Source organism: Pseudophryne corroboree, chromosome 2, assembly GCF_028390025.1.
Source record: "Pseudophryne corroboree isolate aPseCor3 chromosome 2, aPseCor3.hap2, whole genome shotgun sequence".
In the NCBI taxonomy this organism is placed as follows: Eukaryota; Metazoa; Chordata; class Amphibia; order Anura; family Myobatrachidae; genus Pseudophryne; species Pseudophryne corroboree.
In genome coordinates, this window is record NC_086445.1 from 1,055,263,551 (window position 1) to 1,055,285,878 (window position 22,328).

A 22,328-nucleotide genomic window follows, 5' to 3' on the forward strand; every position below is an offset into this window, starting at 1 on the left:
TGTGTTTGTTTTCACCAGGACGGCTGGATATGGTGGTGGTCAGTGCTGGCACTGGAGGGACAATTACTGGCCTTGCACGAAAGCTGAAAGAGAAGTGTCCAAATTGCAAGGTGAGCATGTGCCGGAGCATTACCCTAACATCGCCATGGTGACACCCCCAACTTCCCACACAGATCAGACTGAAAACTGAATCTCAAGAAACCGGCGGGTGATGGGGCTCCCCACAGGGCAGAGAGTGCGCCGGGTGATGGGCTCCCCACAGGGCAGAGAGTGCGCCAGGTGATGGGGCTCCCCACAGGGAGGAGAGTGCGGTGGGTGATGGGGCTCCCCACAGAGTGGAGAGTGCACCAGATGATGTGCTCCCCACAGGGCGGAGAGTGCACCAGATGATGTGCTCCCCACAGGGCGGAGAGTGCACTGGGTGATGGGGCTCCCCACAGGGCAGAGAGTGCACCGGGTGATGGGCTCCCCACAGGGCGAAGAGAGTGCGGTGGATGATGGGGCTTCCAGGAGAGAGCGGTGGGTGATGGGGCTACCACGAGAGTGCAGGTGGGTGATGGGCTCCCCACGGGGGAAGAGTGCACCGGGTGATGGGGCTTCCAGGAGAGTGCACCAGGTGATGGGGCTCCCCACAGGGCGAAGAGTGCGGTGGGTGGTGGGGCTCCCCACAGGGCGGAGAGTGCGGTGGGTGATGGGGCTCCCCACAGGGCAGAGAGTGCACAGGGTGATGGGGCTTCCCACAGGGCAGAGAGTGCACAGGGTGATGGGGCTTCCAGGAGAGTGCGGTGGGTGATGGGGCTCCCCACAGGGCGGAGAGTGCGGTGGATGATGGGGCTTCCAGGAGAGTGCGGTGGGTGATGGGGTGCCCCACAGAGCGGAGAGTGTGCCGGGTGAGGGGCTTCCAGGAGAGCACATGGAGGTATAAACCACAATCTAGAACGAAGTTCCAACCATTACTGTATAACCACTTCAGTTGTAGGATCCACACACCACCCAACACGCGGCGCCTCACACTGCTCCTCTGCTAATGGAAATTGAAACCTACAGATCAGAAAGAATTTATAGTATGTCTAGATTGTAAGAAAAAGGGAAGACTGATAATTAGGTTTATTTTGGACATAAAAGGTGAAAAAGCCGCTCAGTCTCTTGCTAGATTTCCCACTGCAGTGTTAGGAGGTTCCTTCCCTGCTAATATAATAAAGCAGCTTGAAGTCCATGACCACAACAGATGCTGAGAAGGCAACGGAGGAGAGCATGTCACTGACCATGTCCATATATTTGTGCAGAAGATAACCATGTATTAACAATCTCACATGTGGCTGGATGTCTTGCTTGGCACATTCATTTAAGATGTAAAGTGTTACAATATAATAACATCAAATAGCTTAGTCATTGTGAATAAACGCTTTAGATTATAGGAGTGGATCCAGAAGGTTCTATTCTAGCAGAGCCTGAGCAGCTCAATCAGACAGACAAGACTGGATACGAGGTGGAAGGAATCGGATATGACTTCATTCCAACTGTGCTGGATCGAACGGTGAGACTTTAGCCTTTGGTGAGAACACAGTGGAGTGTGGGAGGACAAGAGTTGAGGATGAGATAGCATGGTGAGAAGTTTGGAAGTGATACGTTAGGGGATCACTGGTAGGAGTAGGACCATCCCTGTGAGGACCTGGTTAGATGGTAAAGGAGTAGGGTCATGGGTGAGAGGATACAGGGGGATGCGAGAGGAAATGGTGAGATAGGAAAGGAGTATGGTCATGGGTGTGAGGACATGGTGGTATGTGAGATGGGAAAGGAGCAGGTTCATGGGTGGGAGGACATGGTGGTATGTGAGATGGGAAAGGAGCAGGTTCATGGGTGGGAGGACATGGTGGTATGTGAGATGGGAAAGGAGCAGGTTCATGGGTGGGAGGACATTGTGGGATGTGAGATGGAAAAGGAATAGTGTTATGGGTGAGACCACATTGTGTGATGTGAGAGGACACGCTGAGATAGGAAATGAGTAGGGTCATGGGTGGAAGGACATAGTGGGATATGAGATAGGAAATGAGTAGGGTCATGGGTGGGAGGACATAGTGGGATATGAGATAGGAAATGAGTAGGGTCATGGGTGGGAGGACATAGTGGGATATGAATTAGGAAATGAGTAGGGAAATGGTGGGATGTGAGATGGGAAAGGAGTAGTGTTATGGGTGAGACCCCATTGTGTGATGTGAGAGGACATGCTGAGATAGGAAATGAGTAGTGTTATGGTTGGGAAGACATGGTGGGATGTGAGATAGGAAATGGGTAGGGTCATGGGTGGGAGGACATGGTGGGATTTGAGATAGGAAATGGGTAGCGTCATGGGTGGGAGGACATGGTGGGATTTGAGATGGGAAAGGAGCAGGATCATAGGTGGGAGGACATGGTGGGATGTGAGATGGGAAATGAGTAGGGTCATGGGTGTGAGGACATGGTGGGATGCGAGATGGGAAAGGAGCAGGATCATAGGTGGGAGGACATGGTGCGATGTGAGATGGGAAAGGTGTAGTGTTATGGGTGAGAGGATATGGTGGACATTTGTGGGATGTGAGATGGAAAAGGAGTAGGTTCATGGGTGGGAGGACATAGTGGGATATGAGATAGGAAATGAGTAGGGTCATGGGTGTGAGGACATAGTGGGATATGAGATAGGAAATGAGTATGGTCATGGGTATGAGGACATGGTGAGATGGGAAATGAGTAGGGTCATGGGTGTGAGGACATGGTGGGATTTGAGATGGGAAAGGAGCAGGTTCATGGGTGGGAGGACATGGTGGGATGTGAGATGGGAAAGGTGTAGTGTTATGGGTGAGAGGATATGGTAGACATTGTGGGATGTGAGATAGGAAAGGAGTAGTGTTATGGGTGGGAGGGCATGGTGGGATTTGAGATGGGAAAGGAGTAGTGTTATGGGTGAGAGCATATGGTGGACATTTGTGGGATGTGAGATGGAAAAGGAGTAGTGTTATGGGTGGGACCACATTTTGTGATGTGAGAGGACACGCTGAGATAAGAAATGAGTAGGGTCATGGGTGGGAGGACATGGTGGGATGTGAGATGGGAAAGGAGTAGGGTCATAGGTGGGAGAATATGGTGGGATGTGAGATGGGAAAGGAGTATGGTCATGGGTGTGAGGACATGGTGGGATGTGAGATAGGAAATGAGTGGGGTCATGGGTGGGAGGACATGGTGGGATGTGAGATGGGAAAGGAGTATGGTCATGGGTTGTAGGACATGGTGGGATGTGAGATAGGAAATGAGTGGGGTCATGGGTGGGAAGACATGGTGGGATGTGAGATAGGAAATGAGTGGGGTCATGGGTTGTAGGACATAGTGGGATGTGAGATAGGAAATGAGTAGGGTCATGGGTGGGAGGACATGGTGGGATGTGAGATAGGAAATGAGTAGGGTCATGGGTGTGAGGACATGGTGGGATGTGAGATGGGAAAGGAGTATGGTCATGGGTGTGAGGACATGGTGGGATTTGAGATAGGAAATGAGTAGGGTCATGGGTGTGAGGACATGGTGGGATGTGAGATATGAAATGAGTAGGGTCATGGGTGGGAGGACATGGTGGGATGTGAGATGGGAAAGGTGTAGTGTTATGGGTGAGAGCATATGGTGGACATTTGTGGGATGTGAGATGGAAAAGGAATAGTGTTACGGGTGGGACCACATTTTGTGATGTGAGAGGACACGCTGAGATAAGAAATGAGTAGGGTCATGGGTGGGAGGACATGGTGGGATGTGAGATGGGAAAGGAGTAGGGTCATAGGTGGGAGGATATGGTGGGATGTGAGATGGGAAATGAGTGGGGTCATGGGTTGTAGGACATAGTGGGATGTGAGATAGGAAATGAGTGGGGTCATGGGTGTGAGGACATGGTGGGATGTGAGATAGGAAATGAGTAGGGTCATGGGTTGTAGGACATAGTGGGATGTGAGATAGGAAATGAGTAGGGTCATGGGTGGGAGGACATGGTGGGATGTGAGATGGGAAAGGTGTAGTGTTATGGGTGGGATGTGAGATGGGAAAGGTGTAGTGTTATGGGTGGGAGGACATGGTGAGATGTGAGATGGGAAAGGTGTAGTGTCATGGGTGTGAGGACATGGTGGGATGTGAGATAGGAAATGAGTGGGGTCATGGGTGTAAGGACATAGTGGGATGTGAGATAGGAAATGAGTAGGGTCATGGGTGGGAGGACATGGTGGGATGTGAGATGGGAAAGGAGTATGGTCATGGGTGTGAGGACATGGTGGGATGTGAGATAGGAAATGAGTAGGGTCATGGGTGTGAGGACATGGTGGGATGTGAGATAGGAAATGAGTAGGGTCATGGGTGGGAGGACATGGTGGGATGTGAGATGGGAAAGGTGTAGTGTTATGGGTGGGAGGACATGGTGGGATGTGAGATGGGAAAGGTGTAGTGTTATGGGTGGGAGGACATGGTGGGATGTGAGATGGAAAAGGAATAGTGTTACGGGTGGGACCACATTTTGTGATGTGAGAGGACACGCTGAGATAAGAAATGAGTAGGGTCATGGGTGGGAGGACATTGTGGGATGTGAGATGGGAAAGGTGTAGTGTTATGGGTGGGAGGACATGGTGGGATGTGAGATAGGAAATGAGTGGGGTCATGGGTTGTAGGACATAGTGGGATGTGAGATAGGAAATGAGTGGGGTCATGGGTTGTAGGACATAGTGGGATGTGAGATAGGAAATGAGTAGGGTCATGGGTGGGAGGACATGGTGGGATGTGAGATGGGAAAGGAGTAGTGTTATGGGTGAGAGCATATGGTGGACATTTGTGGGATGTGAGATGGAAAAGGAGTAGTGTTACGGGTGGGACCACATTTTGTGATGTGAGAGGACACGCTGAGATAAGAAATGAGTAGGGTCATGGGTGGGAGGACATAGTGGGATATGAGATAGGAAATGAGTGGGGTCATGGGTTGTAGGACATAGTGGGATGTGAGATAGGAAATGAGTGGGGTCATGGGTGGGAAGACATGGTGGGATGTGAGATAGGAAATGAGTGGGGTCATGGGTTGTAGGACATAGTGGGATGTGAGATAGGAAATGAGTAGGGTCATGGGTGGGAGGACATGGTGGGATGTGAGATGGGAAAGGAGTATGGTCATGGGTGTGAGGACATGGTGGGATTTGAGATAGGAAATGAGTAGGGTCATGGGTGTGAGGACATGGTGGGATGTGAGATAGGAAATGAGTAGGGTCATGGGTGTGAGGACATGGTGGGATGTGAGATAGGAAATGAGTAGGGTCATGGGTGTGAGGACATGGTGGGATGTGAGATGGGAAAGGAGTATGGTCATGGGTGTGAGGACATGGTGGGATTTGAGATAGGAAATGAGTAGGGTCATGGGTGTGAGGACATGGTGGGATGTGAGATAGGAAATGAGTAGGGTCATGGGTGTGAGGACATGGTGGGATGTGAGATAGGAAATGAGTAGGGTCATGGGTGGGAGGACATGGTGGGATGTGAGATGGGAAAGGTGTAGTGTTATGGGTGAGAGCATATGGTGGACATTTGTGGGATGTGAGATGGAAAAGGAATAGTGTTACGGGTGGGACCACATTTTGTGATGTGAGAGGACACGCTGAGATAAGAAATGAGTAGGGTCATGGGTGGGAGGACATGGTGGGATGTGAGATGGGAAAGGAGTAGGGTCATAGGTGGGAGGATATGGTGGGATGTGAGATGGGAAATGAGTGGGGTCATGGGTTGTAGGACATAGTGGGATGTGAGATAGGAAATGAGTGGGGTCATGGGTGTGAGGACATGGTGGGATGTGAGATGGGAAATGAGTAGGGTCATGGGTTGTAGGACATAGTGGGATGTGAGATAGGAAATGAGTAGGGTCATGGGTGGGAGGACATGGTGGGATGTGAGATGGGAAAGGTGTAGTGTTATGGGTGGGAGGACATGGTGGGATGTGAGATGGGAAAGGTGTAGTGTTATGGGTGGGAGGGCATGGTGGAATGTGAGATGGGAAAGGAGTAGTGTTATGGGTGAGAGGATATGGTGGGATGTGAGATAGGAAATGAGTGGGGTCATGGGTTGTAGGACATAGTGGGATGTGAGATAGGAAATGAGTGGGGTCATGGGTGTGAGGACATGGTGGGATGTGAGATAGGAAATGAGTGGGGTCATGGGTTGTAGGACATAGTGGGATGTGAGATAGGAAATGAGTAGGGTCATGGGTGGGAGGACATGGTGGGATGTGAGATGGGAAAGGTGTAGTGTTATGGGTGGGAGGACATGGTGGGATGTGAGATGGGAAAGGAGTATGGTCATGGGTGTGAGGACATGGTGGGATGTGAGATAGGAAATGAGTAGGGTCATGGGTGGGAGGACATGGTGGGATGTGAGATAGGAAATGAGTAGGGTCATGGGTGGGAGGACATGGTGGGATGTGAGATGGGAAAGGTGTAGTGTTATGGGTGAGAGCATATGGTGGACATTTGTGGGATGTGAGATGGAAAAGGAATAGTGTTACGGGTGGGACCACATTTTGTGATGTGAGAGGACACGCTGAGATAAGAAATGAGTAGGGTCATGGGTGGGAGGACATGGTGAGATGTGAGATGGGAAAGGTGTAGTGTTATGGGTGGGAGGACATGGTGGGATGTGAGATGGGAAAGGTGTAGTGTTATGGGTGGGAGGACATGGTGGGATGTGAGATGGGAAATGAGTAGGGTCATGGGTGGGAGGACATGGTGGGATGTGAGATGGGAAAGGAGTATGGTCATGGGTGTGAGGACATGGTGGGATGTGAGATAGGAAATGAGTAGGGTCATGGGTGTGAGGACATGGTGGGATGTGAGATAGGAAATGAGTAGGGTCATGGGTGGGAGGACATGGTGGGATGTGAGATGGGAAAGGTGTAGTGTTATGGGTGGGAGGACATGGTGGGATGTGAGATGGGAAAGGTGTAGTGTTATGGGTGAGAGCATATGGTGGACATTTGTGGGATGTGAGATGGAAAAGGAGTAGTGTTACGGGTGGGACCACATTTTGTGATGTGAGAGGACACGCTGAGATAAGAAATGAGTAGGGTCATGGGTGGGAGGACATGGTGGGATGTGAGATAGGAAAGGAGTAGGGTCATGGGTGGGAGGACATGGTGGGATTTGAGATGGGAAAGGAGTAGGATCATAGGTGGGAGGACATGGTGGGATGTGAGATGGGAAAGGTGTAGTGTTATGGGTGAGAGGATATGGTGGACATTTGTGGGATGTGAGATGGAAAAGGAATAGTGTTATGGGTGAGACCACATTGTGTGATGTGAGAGGACACGCTGAGACAGGAAATGAGTAGGGTCATGGATGGAGGACATAGTGGGATATGAGATAGGAAATGAGTATGGTCATGGGTATGAGGACATGGTGAGATGGGAAAGGAGTATGGTCATGGGTATGAGGACATGGTGAGATGGGAAAGAAGTATGGTCATGGGTGTGAGGACATGGTGGGATGTGAGATGGGAAAGGAGTATGGTCATGGGTGTGAGGACATGGTGGGATGTGAGATGGGAAAGGAGTATGGTCATGGGTGTGAGGACATGGTGGGATGCGAGATAGGAAATGAGTGGGGTCATGGGTTGGAGGACATAGTGGGATATGAGATAGGAAATGAGTAGGGTCATGGGTGTGAGGACATGGTGGGATGTGAGATAGGAAATGAGTAGGGTCATGCGTGGGAGGACATGGTGGGATGTGAGATGGGAAAGGAGCAGGATCATGGGTGGGAGGACATGGTGGGATGTGAGATGGGAAAGGTGTAGTGTTATGGGTGAGAGGATATGGTGGACATTTGTGGGATGTGAGATGGAAAAGGAGTAGGTTCATGGGTGGGAGGACATGGTGGGATGTGAGAGGACACGCTGAGACAGGAAATGAGTAGGGTCATGGGTGTGAGGACATGGTGAGATGGGAAAGGAGTATGGTCATGGGTGGGAGGACATAGTGGGATATAAGATAGGAAAGGAGTATGGTCATGGGTGTGAGGAACATGGTGGGATGTGAGATAGGAAATGAGTAGGGTAATGGGTGTGAGGACATGGTGGGATGTGAGATAGGAAATGAGTAGGGTCATGGGTGTGAGGACATGGTGGGATGTGAGATAGGAAATGAGTAGGGTCATGGGTGGGATGTGAGATGGGAAAGGTGTAGTGTTATGGGCGGGAAGACATGGTGGGATGCGGGATGGGAAAGGAGCAGGATCATGGGTGTGAAGACATGGTGGGATGTGAGATGGGAAAGGAGCAGGATCATGGGTGAGTGGACACAATGAGGTGTAGGAGACCTGGTGAGTTGGGAGGAGGACAACGTTATGCCCCACTTTATTTCTTCAGTGATTTAATTTGGTTCTTTCTGACAGGTGGTTGATGAATGGTATAAATCAAATGATGAGGAATCCTTCATAATGGCACGAGCCCTGATCAGGGATGAAGGGTTGTTGTGTGGTGAGTAGTTCTGCTCAGGACAATGTTTACACAGCAGTATGGACAGTATACTCATAGGGTCTCATTATTCCATATTTACCTCTACAGGGGGTAGTTCTGGAAGTGCAATGAGTGCGGCTGTGGAAGCTGCGAAGGAGCTGAAGGAAGGTCAGAGATGCGTGGTGATCCTGCCGGACTCTGTGCGGAACTACATGTGAGATACTGACCTGTGTATAGAAGATATACGTGACATTGGCCGGTGTACGGAACGTACATCTGATGTCTTACGTGGCTGACATAGCCTTCTTCCTGCGTCGTGGCTGACGTAGCCTACCTCCTGCATCGTGGCTGACCTAGCCTACCTCCTGCGTCGTGGCTGACCTAGCCTTCCTCCTGCGTCGTGGCTGACCTAGCCTTCCTCCTGCGTCGTGGCTGACCTAGCCTTCCTCCTGCGTCGTGGCTGACCTAGCCTTCCTCCTGCGTCGTGGCTGACCTAGCCTTCCTCCTGCGTCGTGGCTGACCTAGCCTTCCTCCTGCGTCGTGGCTGACGTAGCCTTCCTCCTGCGTCGTGGCTGACCTAGCCTTCCTCCTGCGTCGTGGCTGACCTAGCCTTCCTCCTGCGTCGTGGCTGACCTAGCCTTCCTCCTGCGTCGTGGCTGACCTAGCCTTCCTCCTGCGTCGTGGCTGACCTAGCCTTCCTCCTGCGTCGTGGCTGACCTAGCCTTCCTCCTGCGTCGTGGCTGACCTAGCCTTCCTCCTGCGTCGTGGCTGACCTAGCCTTCCTCCTGCGTCGTGGCTGACCTAGCCTTCCTCCTGCGTCGTGGCTGAAGCGATGAAAAGCTTTTACATCATTCATTTATTTCTCTGCATCTGAGGAGGACGTCACATAGGCCCTGAGCGTCACTCTGCCGGCATCGCCATGGTTCCCACAGTCAGATCATGTTATAGCAGCCCGCACATAGCCAATACCTCCAACCAGTGCAGACCCATCTACACATCCAGGATTACATACTATTTCCCGGCAGCGGTATCCAGCCCGCCAGAATGGCAGCAGGGCGAGCACCTAGAGTCCCTTTGCGGCCTTGTTGTGGACGAGTGGGAATAGCCCCTGTGCGGTGGGATTCCGGGTGTCGGCTGTTGGAATTCCAGTGTCGGTATCCTGAGCGCCAGGATTCCACCAGCCGGCAGATTGACTGCATCCCCACATCCGTCCTCCAATACTGCTACACTATATACCTGTGTACATAACTGTTCCATCCTGTGCTGCCCTGCGTGATATCATAGTGTAACTGTCTGATTATACACCGGGTATATACAGCATGTCCCTCATCTTCCTGCCTCTTGTGTGTCAGGTCAAAGTTCCTCAGTGACAAGTGGATGACGCAGAAGCAGTTCCTGAAGGTGGAGGATCTGGAGGGGAGTAAGCCGTGGTAAGAGCACGTCTTCTGCGCACATTGCTCCCGAGATTCCAGGCACATTGTACTGATGTTTCCTCTCTGTCTCAGGTGGTGGAACGTCAAGGTTTCTTCTCTGTCCCTCTCTGCTCCGCTGACTGTGCTTCCATCCGTGAACTGCAGCCAAACCATCCAACTTCTCCGAGAGAAAGGTTTCGACCAGGTTCCCATTGTATCGGAGGCTGGGTGAGTTTCTCTTTCTACAGAGGACAGCCTGTGACACTCCTGTGCGACAAAGCTATAACATAGATGCGGGGTTATGAGACTCACACGGTGCAGCCCGGTATAACATAGATGCGGGGTTATGAGACGCACACGGTGCAGCCCAGGTATAACATAGATGCGGGGTTATGAGAGACACACATGGTGCAGCCCGGTATAACATAGATGCGGGGTTATGAGAGAGACACACGGTGCAGCCCGGTATAACATAGATGCGGGGTTATGAGAGACACACACGGTGCAGCCCAGGTATAACATAGATGCGGGGTTATGAGAGACACACACGGTGCAGCCCAGGTATAACATAGATGCGGGGTTATGAGAGACACACATGGTGCAGCCCGGTATAACATAGATGCGGGGTTATGAGAGACACACACGGTGCAGCCCGGTATAACATAGATGCGGGGTTATGAGACACACACGGTGCAGCCCGGTATAACATAGATGCGGGGTTATGAGACGCACACGGTGCAGCCCGGTATAACATAGATGCGGGGTTATGAGAGACACACACGGTGCAGCCCGGTATAACATAGATGCGGGTTTATGAGACACACACGGTGCAGCCCGGTATAACATAGATGCGGGGTTATGAGACGCACACGGTGCAGCCCGGTATAACATAGATGTGGGGTTATGAGAGACGCACACGGTGCAGCCCGGTATAACATAGATGCGGGGTTATGAGACGCACACGGTGCAGCCCGGTATAACATAGATGCGGGGTTATGAGACGCACACGGTGCAGCCCGGTATAACATAGATGCAGGGTTATGAGAGACACACATGGTGCAGCCCGGTATAACATAGATGCAGGGTTATGAGAGACACACACGGTGCAGCCCGGTATAACATAGATGCGGGGTTATGAGACACACACGGTGCAGCCCGGTATAACATAGATGCGGGGTTATGAGACGCACACGGTGCAGCCCGGTATAACATAGATGCGGGGTTATGAGAGACACACATGGTGCAGCCCGGTATAACATAGATGCGGGGTTATGAGAGACACACACGGTGCAGCCCGGTATAACATAGATGCGGGGTTATGAGACGCACACGGTGCAGCCCGGTATAACATAGATGCGGGGTTATGAGACTCACACGGTGCAGCCCGGTATAACATAGATGTGGGGTTATGAGAGACGCACACGGTGCAGCCCGGTATAACATAGATGCGGGGTTATGAGACGCACACGGTGCAGCCCGGTATAACATAGATGCGGGGTTATGAGACACACATGGTGCAGCCCTTTATAACATAGATGTGGGGTTATGAGAGACGCACACGGTGCAGCCCGGTATAACATAGATGCGGGGTTATGAGACACACACGGTGCAGCCCGGTATAACATAGATGCGGGGTTATGAGACGCACACGGTGCAGCCCGGTATAACATAGATGCGGGGTTATGAGACTCACACGGTGCAGCCCGGTATAACATAGATGTGGGGTTATGAGAGACGCACACGGTGCAGCCCGGTATAACATAGATGCGGGGTTATGAGACGCACACGGTGCAGCCCGGTATAACATAGATGCGGGGTTATGAGACTCACACGGTGCAGCCCGGTATAACATAGATGTGGGGTTATGAGAGACGCACACGGTGCAGCCCGGTATAACATAGATGCGGGGTTATGAGACGCACACGGTGCAGCCCGGTATAACATAGATGCGGGGTTATGAGAGACACACATGGTGCAGCCCGGTATAACATAGATGCGGGGTTATGAGAGACACACATGGTGCAGCCCGGTATAACATAGATGCGGGGTTATGAGACGCACACGGTGCAGCCCGGTATAACATAGATGCGGGGTTATGAGAGACACACATGGTGCAGCCCGGTATAACATAGATGCAGGGTTATGAGACGCACACGGTGCAGCCCGGTATAACATAGATGCGGGGTTATGAGAGACGCACACGGTGCAGCCCGGTATAAGATAGATGTGGGGTTATGAGACACACACGGTGCAGCCCGGTATAACATAGATGCAGGGTTATGAGACGCACACGGTGCAGCCCGGTATAACATAGATGCGGGGTTATGAGACGCACACGGTGCAGCCCGGTATAAGATAGATGCGGGGTTATGAGACACACACGGTGCAGCCCGGTATAACATAGATGCGGGGTTATGAGACGCACACGGTGCAGCCCGGTATAAGATAGATGCGGGGTTATGAGACACACACGGTGCAGCCCGGTATAAGATAGATGCGGGGTTATGAGACGCACACGGTGCAGCCCGGTATAACATAGATGCAGGGTTATGAGACACACACGGTGCAGCCCGGTATAACATAGATGCGGGGTTATGAGAGACGCACACGGTGCAGCCCGGTATAAGATAGATGCGGGGTTATGAGACGCACACGGTGCAGCCCGGTATAACATAGTTGCAGGGTTATGAGACGCACACGGTGCAGCCCGGTATAACATAGATGCGGGGTTATGAGACACACACGGTGCAGCCCGGTATAACATAGATGCAGGGTTATGAGACGCACACGGTGCAGCCCGGTATAACATAGATGCGGGGTTATGAGAGACACACACGGTGCAGCCCGGTATAACATAGATGCAGGGTTATGAGACGCACACGGTGCAGCCCGGTATAACATAGATGCGGGGTTATGAGACACACACGGTGCAGCCCGGTATAACATAGATGCGGGGTTATGAGACGCACACGGTGCAGCCCGGTATAACATAGATGCAGGGTTATGAGACGCACACGGTGCAGCCCGGTATAAGATAGATGCGGGGTTATGAGACGCACACCGTGCAGCCCGGTATAACATAGATGCGGGGTTATGAGACGCACACGGTGCAGCCCGGTATAACATAGATGCGGGGTTATGAGACACACACGGTGCAGCCCGGTATAACATAGATGCGGGGTTATGAGACGCACACGGTGCAGCCCGGTATAACATAGATGCGGGGTTATGAGACACACACGGTGCAGCCCAGGTATAACATAGATGCGGGGTTATGAGAGACACACACGGTGCAGCCCGGTATAACATAGATGTGGGGTTATGAGACACACACGGTGCAGCCCGGTATAACATAGATGCGGGGTTATGAGAGACACACACGGTGCAGCCCGGTGTAACATAGATGCGGGGATATGAGACGCACACCGTGCAGCCCGGTGTAACATAGATGCGGGGTTATGAGACGCACACGGTGCAGCCCGGTATAACATAGATGCGGGGTTATGAGAGACACACATGGTGCAGCCCGGTATAACATAGATGCGGGGTTATGAGAGACACACATGGTGCAGCCCGGTATAACATAGATGCGGGGTTATGAGACGCACACGGTGCAGCCCGGTATAACATAGATGCGGGGTTATGAGACACACACGGTGCAGCCCGGTATAACATAGATGCGGGGTTATGAGAGACGCACACGGTGCAGCCCGGTATAACATAGATGCGGGGTTATGAGACGCACACGGTGCAGCCCGGTATAACATAGATGCGGGGTTATGAGACACACACGGTGCAGACCGGAATAAGATAGATGCGGGGTTATGAGACGCACACGGTGCAGCCCGGTATAACATAGATGCAGGGTTATGAGACGCACACGGTGCAGCCCAGGTATAACATAGATGCGGGGTTATGAGACGCACACGGTGCAGCCCGGTATAACATAGATGCGGGGTTATGAGACACACACGGTGCAGACCGGAATAAGATAGATGCGGGGTTATGAGACGCACACGGTGCAGACCGGTATAACATAGATGCGGGGTTATGAGACGCACACGGTGCAGCTCGGTATAACATAGATGCGGGGTTATGAGACGCACACGGTGCAGCCCGGTATAACATAGATGCGGGGTTATGAGACACACACGGTGCAGCCCGGTATAACATAGATGCGGGGTTATGAGACGCACACGGTGCAGCCCGGTATAACATAGATGCAGGGTTATGAGACGCACACGGTGCAGCCCGGTATAACATAGATGCGGGGTTATGAGAGACGCACACGGTGCAGCCCGGTATAACATAGATGCAGGGTTATGAGACGCACACGGTGCAGCCCGGTATAACATAGATGCGGGGTTATGAGACACACACGGTGCAGCCCGGTATAACATAGATGCGGGGTTATGAGACACACACGGTGCAGACCGGAATAAGATAGATGCGGGGTTATGAGACGCACACGGTGCAGACCGGAATAAGATAGATGCGGGGTTATGAGACGCACACGGTGCAGACCGGAATAAGATAGATGCGGGGTTATGAGACGCACACGGTGCAGACCGGTATAACATAGATGCGGGGTTATGAGACGCACACGGTGCAGCTCGGTATAACATAGATGCGGGGTTATGAGACGCACACGGTGCAGCCCGGTATAACATAGATGCGGGGTTATGAGAGACACACACGGTGCAGCCCGGTATAACATAGATGCGGGGTTATGAGACACACACGGTGCAGCCCGGTATAACATAGATGCGGGGTTATGAGAGACACACACGGTGCAGCCCGGTATAACATAGATGCGGGGTTATGAGAGACACACATGGTGCAGCCCGGTATAACATAGATGCGGGGTTATGAGACGCACACGGTGCAGCCCGGTATAACATAGATGCGGGGTTATGAGAGACACACGGTGCAGCCCGGTATAACATAGATGCGGGGTTATGAGACGCACACGGTGCAGCCCGGTATAACATAGATGCAGGGTTATGAGACGCACACGGTGCAGCCCGGTATAACATAGATGCGGGGTTATGAGAGACGCACACGGTGCAGCCCGGTATAACATAGATGCGGGGTTATGAGACGCACACGGTGCAGCCCGGTATAACATAGATGCGGGGTTATGAGACACACACGGTGCAGCCCGGTATAACATAGATGCGGGGTTATGAGACACACACGGTGCAGACCGGAATAAGATAGATGCGGGGTTATGAGACACACATGGTGCAGCCCGTTATAACATAGATGCAGGGTTATGAGACGCACACGGTGCAGCCCGGTATAACATAGATGCGGGGTTATGAGAGACACACATGGTGCAGCCCGGTATAACATAGATGCGGGGTTATGAGAGACACACATGGTGCAGCCCGGTATAACATAGATGCGGGGTTATGAGACGCACACGGTGCAGCCCGGTATAACATAGATGCGGGGTTATGAGACTCACATGGTGCAGCCCGGTATAACATAGATGCGGGGTTATGAGAGACACACATGGTGCAGCCCGGTATAACATAGATGCGGGGTTATGAGACTCACACGGTGCAGCCCGGTATAACATAGATGCGGGGTTATGAGAGACACACATGGTGCAGCCCGGTATAACATAGATGCGGGGTTATGAGACACACATGGTGCAGCCCGGTATAACATAGATGCGGGGTTATGAGAGACACACATGGTGCAGCCCGGTATAACATAGATGCGGGGTTATGAGAGACACACATGGTGCAGCCCGGTATAACATAGATGCGGGGTTATGAGACACACATGGTGCAGCCCGGTATAACATAGATGCGGGGTTATGAGAGACACACATGGTGCAGCCCGGTATAACATAGATGCGGGGTTATGAGACTCACATGGTGCAGCCCGGTATAACATAGATGCGGGGTTATGAGAGACACACATGGTGCAGCCCGGTATAACATAGATGCAGGGTTATGAGACGCACACGGTGCAGCCCGGTATAACATAGATGCGGGGTTATGAGAGACACACATGGTGCAGCCCGGTATAACATAGATGCGGGGTTATGAGAGACACACATGGTGCAGCCCGGTATAACATAGATGCGGGGTTATGAGACGCACACGGTGCAGCCCGGTATAACATAGATGCGGGGTTATGAGACTCACATGGTGCAGCCCGGTATAACATAGATGCGGGGTTATGAGAGACACACATGGTGCAGCCCGGTATAACATAGATGCGGGGTTATGAGACTCACACGGTGCAGCCCGGTATAACATAGATGCTGGGTTATGAGAGACACACATGGTGCAGCCCGGTATAACATAGATGCGGGGTTATGAGACACACATGGTGCAGCCCGGTATAACATAGATGCGGGGTTATGAGAGACACACATGGTGCAGCCCGGTATAACATAGATGCGGGGTTATGAGAGACACACATGGTGCAGCCCGGTATAACATAGATGCGGGGTTATGAGAGACACACATGGTGCAGCCCGGTATAACATAGATGCGGGGTTATGAGACTCACATGGTGCAGCCCGGTATAACATAGATGCGGGGTTATGAGACGCACACGGTGCAGCCCGGTATAACATAGATGCGGGGTTATGAGAGACACACATGGTGCAGCCCGGTATAACATAGATGCGGGGTTATGAGACGCACACGGTGCAGCCCAGGTATAACATAGATGCGGGGTTATGAGAGACACACATGGTGCAGCCCGGTATAACATAGATGCGGGGTTATGAGAGACACACATGGTGCAGCCCGGTATAACATAGATGCGGGTTTATGAGACACACATGGTGCAGCCCGGTATAACATAGATGCGGGGTTATGAGAGACACACATGGTGCAGCCCGGTATAACATAGATGCGGGGTTATGAGAGACACACATGGTGCAGCCCGGTATAACATAGATGCGGGGTTATGAGACACACATGGTGCAGCCCGGTATAACATAGATGCGGGGTTATGAGAGACACACATGGTGCAGCCCGGTATAACATAGATGCGGGGTTATGAGACGCACACGGTGCAGCCCGGTATAACATAGATGCGGGGTTATGAGAGACACACATGGTGCAGCCCGGTATAACATAGATGCGGGGTTATGAGACGCACACGGTGCAGCCCGGTATAACATAGATGCGGGGTTATGAGAGACACACATGGTGCAGCCCGGTATAACATAGATGCGGGGTTATGAGAGACACACGGTGCAGCCCGGTATAACATAGATGCGGGGTTATGAGACACACATGGTGCAGCCCGGTATAACATAGATGCGGGGTTATGAGAGACACACATGGTGCAGCCCGGTATAACATAGATGCGGGGTTATGAGACGCACACGGTGCAGCCCGGTATAACATAGATGCGGGGTTATGAGACGCACACGGTGCAGCCCGGTATAACATAGATGCGGGGTTATGAGACACACACGGTGCAGCCCGGTATAACATAGATGCGGGGTTATGAGAGACACACACGGTGCAGCCCGGTATAACATAGATGCGGGGTTATGAGACGCACACGGTGCAGCCCGGTATAACATAGATGCGGGGTTATGAGAGACACACGGTGCAGCCCGGTATAACATAGATGCGGGGTTATGAGACACACATGGTGCAGCCCGGTATAACATAGATGCGGGGTTATGAGAGACACACACGGTGCAGCCCGGTATAACATAGATGCGGGGTTATGAGACGCACACGGTGCAGCCCGGTATAACATAGATGCGGGGTTATGAGACGCACACGGTGCAGCCCGGTATAACATAGATGCGGGGTTATGAGACACACACGGTGCAGCCCGGTATAACATAGATGCGGGGTTATGAGAGACACACACGGTGCAGCCCGGTATAACATAGATGCGGGGTTATGAGACGCACACGGTGCAGCCCGGTATAACATAGATGTGGGGTTATGAGACACACACGGTGCAGCCCGGTATAACATAGATGCGGGGTTATGAGAGACACACACGGTGCAGCCCGGTATAACATAGATGCGGGGTTATGAGACGCACACGGTGCAGCCCGGTATAACATAGATGCGGGGTTATGAGACGCACACGGTGCAGCCCGGTATAACATAGATGCGGGGTTATGAGAGACACACATGGTGCAGCCCGGTATAACATAGATGTGGGGTTATGAGACACACACGGTGCAGCCCGGTATAACATAGATGCGGGGTTATGAGACACACACGGTGCAGCCCGGTATAACATAGATGCGGGGTTATGAGAGACACACATGGTGCAGCCCGGTATAACATAGATGTGGGGTTATGAGACACACACGGTGCAGCCCGGTATAACATAGATGCGGGGTTATGAGAGACACACACGGTGCAGCCCGGTATAACATAGATGCGGGGTTATGAGACGCACACGGTGCAGCCCGGTATAACATAGATGCGGGGTTATGAGACAGCGGCCGGGAAGGTTACAGCTATATACTGTAACTGCGCACTGATGGTGGCTGGGAGCGATGCAGCTACATAATTGCGAGGTGATGGCCGGGAGCGTTGCGGCACATAACTGCGTATAGGTGAATATAGGTATGTGTTTCCATGCTTGCGGAGTCAGGCCACAGTGTCCTGTAACCGATGTTTCTGTATTGCAGCCTGGTACTTGGGATGGTGACATTAGGTAACATGCTGTCCTCCGTACTGGCCGGAAAGGTGAAACCATCTGATCCCGTCACCAAAGTCATCTACAAGCAGTTCACACAGGTGCGTGGAATGTAATCCCGGGATAATGGGCGGGGAGAGGGATCTTATCCTACGCACCTATTACTCTCCTATACACACAGGTGCGTGTAATGTAATCCCGGGATAATGGGCGGGGAGAGGGATCTTATCCTACGCACCTATTACTCTCCTATACACACAGGTGTGTGGAATGTAATCCCGGGATAATGGGCGGGGAGAGGGATCCTATCCTACGCACCTATTACTCTCCTATACACACAGGTGCGTGTAATGTAATCCCGGGATAATGGGCGGGGAGAGGGATCTTATCCTACGCACCTATTACTCTCCTATACACACAGGTGCGTGGAATGTAATCCCGAGATAATGGGCGGGAAGAGGGGTCTTATCCTACGCACCTATTACTCTCCTATACACACAGGTGCGTGTAATGTAATCCCGGGATAATGGGCGGGGAGAGGGATCTTATCCTACGCACCTATTACTCTCCTATACACACAGGTGTGTGGAATGTAATCCCGGGATAATGGGCGGGGAGAGGGATCCTATCCTACGCACCTATTACTCTCCTATACACACAGGTGCGTGGAATGTAATCCCGGGATAATGGGCGGGGAGAGGGATCTTATCCTACGCACCTATTACTCTCCTATACACACAGGTGCGTGGAATGTAATCCCGAGATAATGGGCGGGAAGAGGGGTCTTATCCTACGCACCTATTACTCTCCTATACACACAGGTGCGTGTAATGTAATCCCGGGATAATGGGCGGGGAGAGGGATCTTATCCTACGCACCTATTACTCTCCTATACACACAAGTGCGTGGAATGTAATCCCGGGATAATGGGCGGGGAGAGGGATCCTATCCTACGCACCTATTACTCTCCTATACACACAGGTGCGTGTAATGTAATCCCGGGATAATGGGCGGGGAGAGGGATCTTATCCTACGCACCTATTACTCTCCTATACACACAGGTGCGTGGAATGTAATCCCGGGATAATGGGCGGGGAGAGGGATCCTATCCTACGCACCTATTACTCTCCTATACACACAGGTGCGTGGAATGTAATCCCGGGATAATGGGCGGGGAGAGGGATCCTATCCTACGCACCTATTACTCTCCTATACACACAGGTGCGTGTAATGTAATCCCGGGATAATGGGCGGGGAGAGGGATCCTATCCTACGCACCTATTACTCTCCTATACACACAGGTGCGTGGAATGTAATCCCGGGATAATGGGCGGGGAGAGGGATCCTATCCTACGCACCTATTACTCTCCTATACACACAGGTGCGTGTAATGTAATCCCGGGATAATGGGCGGGGAGAGGGATCTTATCCTACGCACCTATTACTCTCCTATACACACAGGTGTGTGGAATGTAATCCCGGGATAATGGGCGGGGAGAGGGATTTTATCCTACGCACCTATTACTCTCCTATACACACAAGTGCGTGGAATGTAATCCCGGGATAATGGGCGGGGAGAGGGGTCTTATCCTACGCACCTATTACTCTCCTATACACACAGGTGCGTGTAATGTAATCCCGGGATAATGGGCGGGGAGAGGGATTTTATCCTACGCACCTATTACTCTCCTATACACACAGATGCGTGGAATGTAATCCCGGGATAATGGGCGGGGAGAGGGATTTTATCCTACGCACCTATTACTCTCCTATACACACAGGTGCGTGTAATGTAATCCCGGGATAATGGGCGGGGAGAGGGATCCTATCCTACGCACCTATTACTCTCCTATACACACGGGTGCGTGGAATGTAATCCCGGGATAATGGGCGGGAAGAGGGATCTTATCCTGCGCACCTATTACTCTCCTATACACACAGGTGCGTGGAATGTAATCCCGGGATAATGGGCGGGGAGAGGGATCTTATCCTGCGCACCTATTACTCTCCTATACACACAGGTGCGTGGAATGTAATCCCGGGATAATGGGCGGGGAGAGGGATCTTATCCTACGCACCTATTACTCTCCTATACACACAGGAGCGTGGAATGTAATCCCGGGATAATGGGCGGGGAGAGGGATCTTATCCTACGCACCTATTACTCTCCTATACACACAGGAGCGTGGAATGTAATCCCGGGATAATGGGCGGGGAGAGGGATTTTATCCTACGCACCTATTACTCTCCTATACACACAGGTGCGTGTAATGTAATCCCGGGATAATGGGCGGGGAGAGGGGTCTTATCCTACGCACCTATTACTCTCCTATACACACAGGTGCGTGGAATGTAATCCCGGGATAATGGGCGGGGAGAGGGATCTTATCCTGCGCACCTATTACTCTCCTATACACACAGGTGCGTGGAATGTAATCCCGGGATAATGGGCAGGGAGAGGGGTTTATCCTACGCACCTATTACTCTCCTATACACACAGGTGCGTGGAATGTAATCCCGGGATAATGGGCGGGGAGAGGGATCCTATCCTACGCACCTATTACTCTCCTATACACACGGGTGCGTGGAATGTAATCCCGGGATAATGGGCGGGAAGAGGGATCTTATCCTACGCACCTATTACTCTCCTATACACACAGGTGCGTGGAATGTAATTCCGGGATAATGGGCGGGGAGAGGGATCTTATCCTACGCACCTATTACTCTCCTATACACACAGGTGCGTGGAATGTAATCCCGGGATAATGGGCGGGGAGAGGGATCCTATCCTACGCACCTATTACTCTCCTATACACACGGGTGCGTGGAATGTAATCCCGGGATAATGGGCGGGAAGAGGGATCTTCTCCTACGCACCTATTACTCTCCTATACACACAGTTGCGTGGAATGTAATCCCGGGATAATGGGTGGGGAGAGGGGTCTTATCCTACGCACCTATTACTCTCCTATACACACAGGTGCGTGGAATGTAATCCCGGGATAATGGGTGGGGAGAGGGGTTTATCCTACGCACCTATTACTCTCCTATACACACAGGTGCGTGGATTGTAATCCCGGGATAATGGGTGGGGAGAGGGATTTTATCCTACGCACCTATTACTCTCCTATACACACAGGTGCGTGGAATGTAATCCCGGGATAATGGGTGTGGAGAGGGGTCTTATCCTACGCACCTATTACTCTCCTATACACACAGGTGCGTGGAATGTAATCCCGGGATAATGGGCGGGAAGAGGGATCTTATCCTACGCACCTATTACTCTCCTATACACACAGGAGCGTGTAATGTAATCCCGGGATAATGGGCGGGGAGAGGGATCCTATCCTACGCACCTATTACTCTCCTATACACACAGGTGCGTGGAATGTAATCCCGGGATAATGGGCGGGAAGAGGGATCTTATCCTACGCACCTATTACTCTCCTATACACACAGGTGCGTGTAATGTAATCCCGGGATAATGGGCGGGGAGAGGGGTCTTATCCTACGCACCTATTACTCTCCTATACACACAGGTGCGTGGAACGTTATCCCGGGATAATGGGCAGGGAGAGGGGTTTATCCTACACACCTATTACTCTCCTATACACACAGGTGCGTGGAATGTAATCCCGGGATAATGGGTGGGGAGAGGGCTCTTATCCTACGCACCTATTACTCTCCTATACACACAGGTGCGTGGAATGTAATCCCGGGATAATAGGTGGGGAGAGGGGTCTTATCCTACGCACCTATTACTCTCCTATACAC

General features: G+C 51.9%; 1 protein-coding gene across 4 annotated transcripts in view; it reads left to right on the forward strand.

The window, feature by feature from the left end:
• Positions 1–22,328, forward strand: part of CBS (cystathionine beta-synthase) — a 224,249-nt gene that overhangs the window by 144,968 nt on the left and 56,953 nt on the right. For all 4 annotated transcript variants that reach the window (XM_063956910.1, XM_063956913.1, XM_063956911.1 and 1 more), the window contains exons 8-14: positions 19–110; positions 1,412–1,537; positions 8,427–8,511; positions 8,599–8,704; positions 9,843–9,920; positions 9,996–10,130; positions 18,547–18,655. In XM_063956910.1, coding sequence (XP_063812980.1) covers positions 19–110; positions 1,412–1,537; positions 8,427–8,511; positions 8,599–8,704; positions 9,843–9,920; positions 9,996–10,130; positions 18,547–18,655 — 731 coding nt within the window. The remainder of the gene's footprint in view (positions 1–18; positions 111–1,411; positions 1,538–8,426; positions 8,512–8,598; positions 8,705–9,842; positions 9,921–9,995; positions 10,131–18,546; positions 18,656–22,328) is intronic.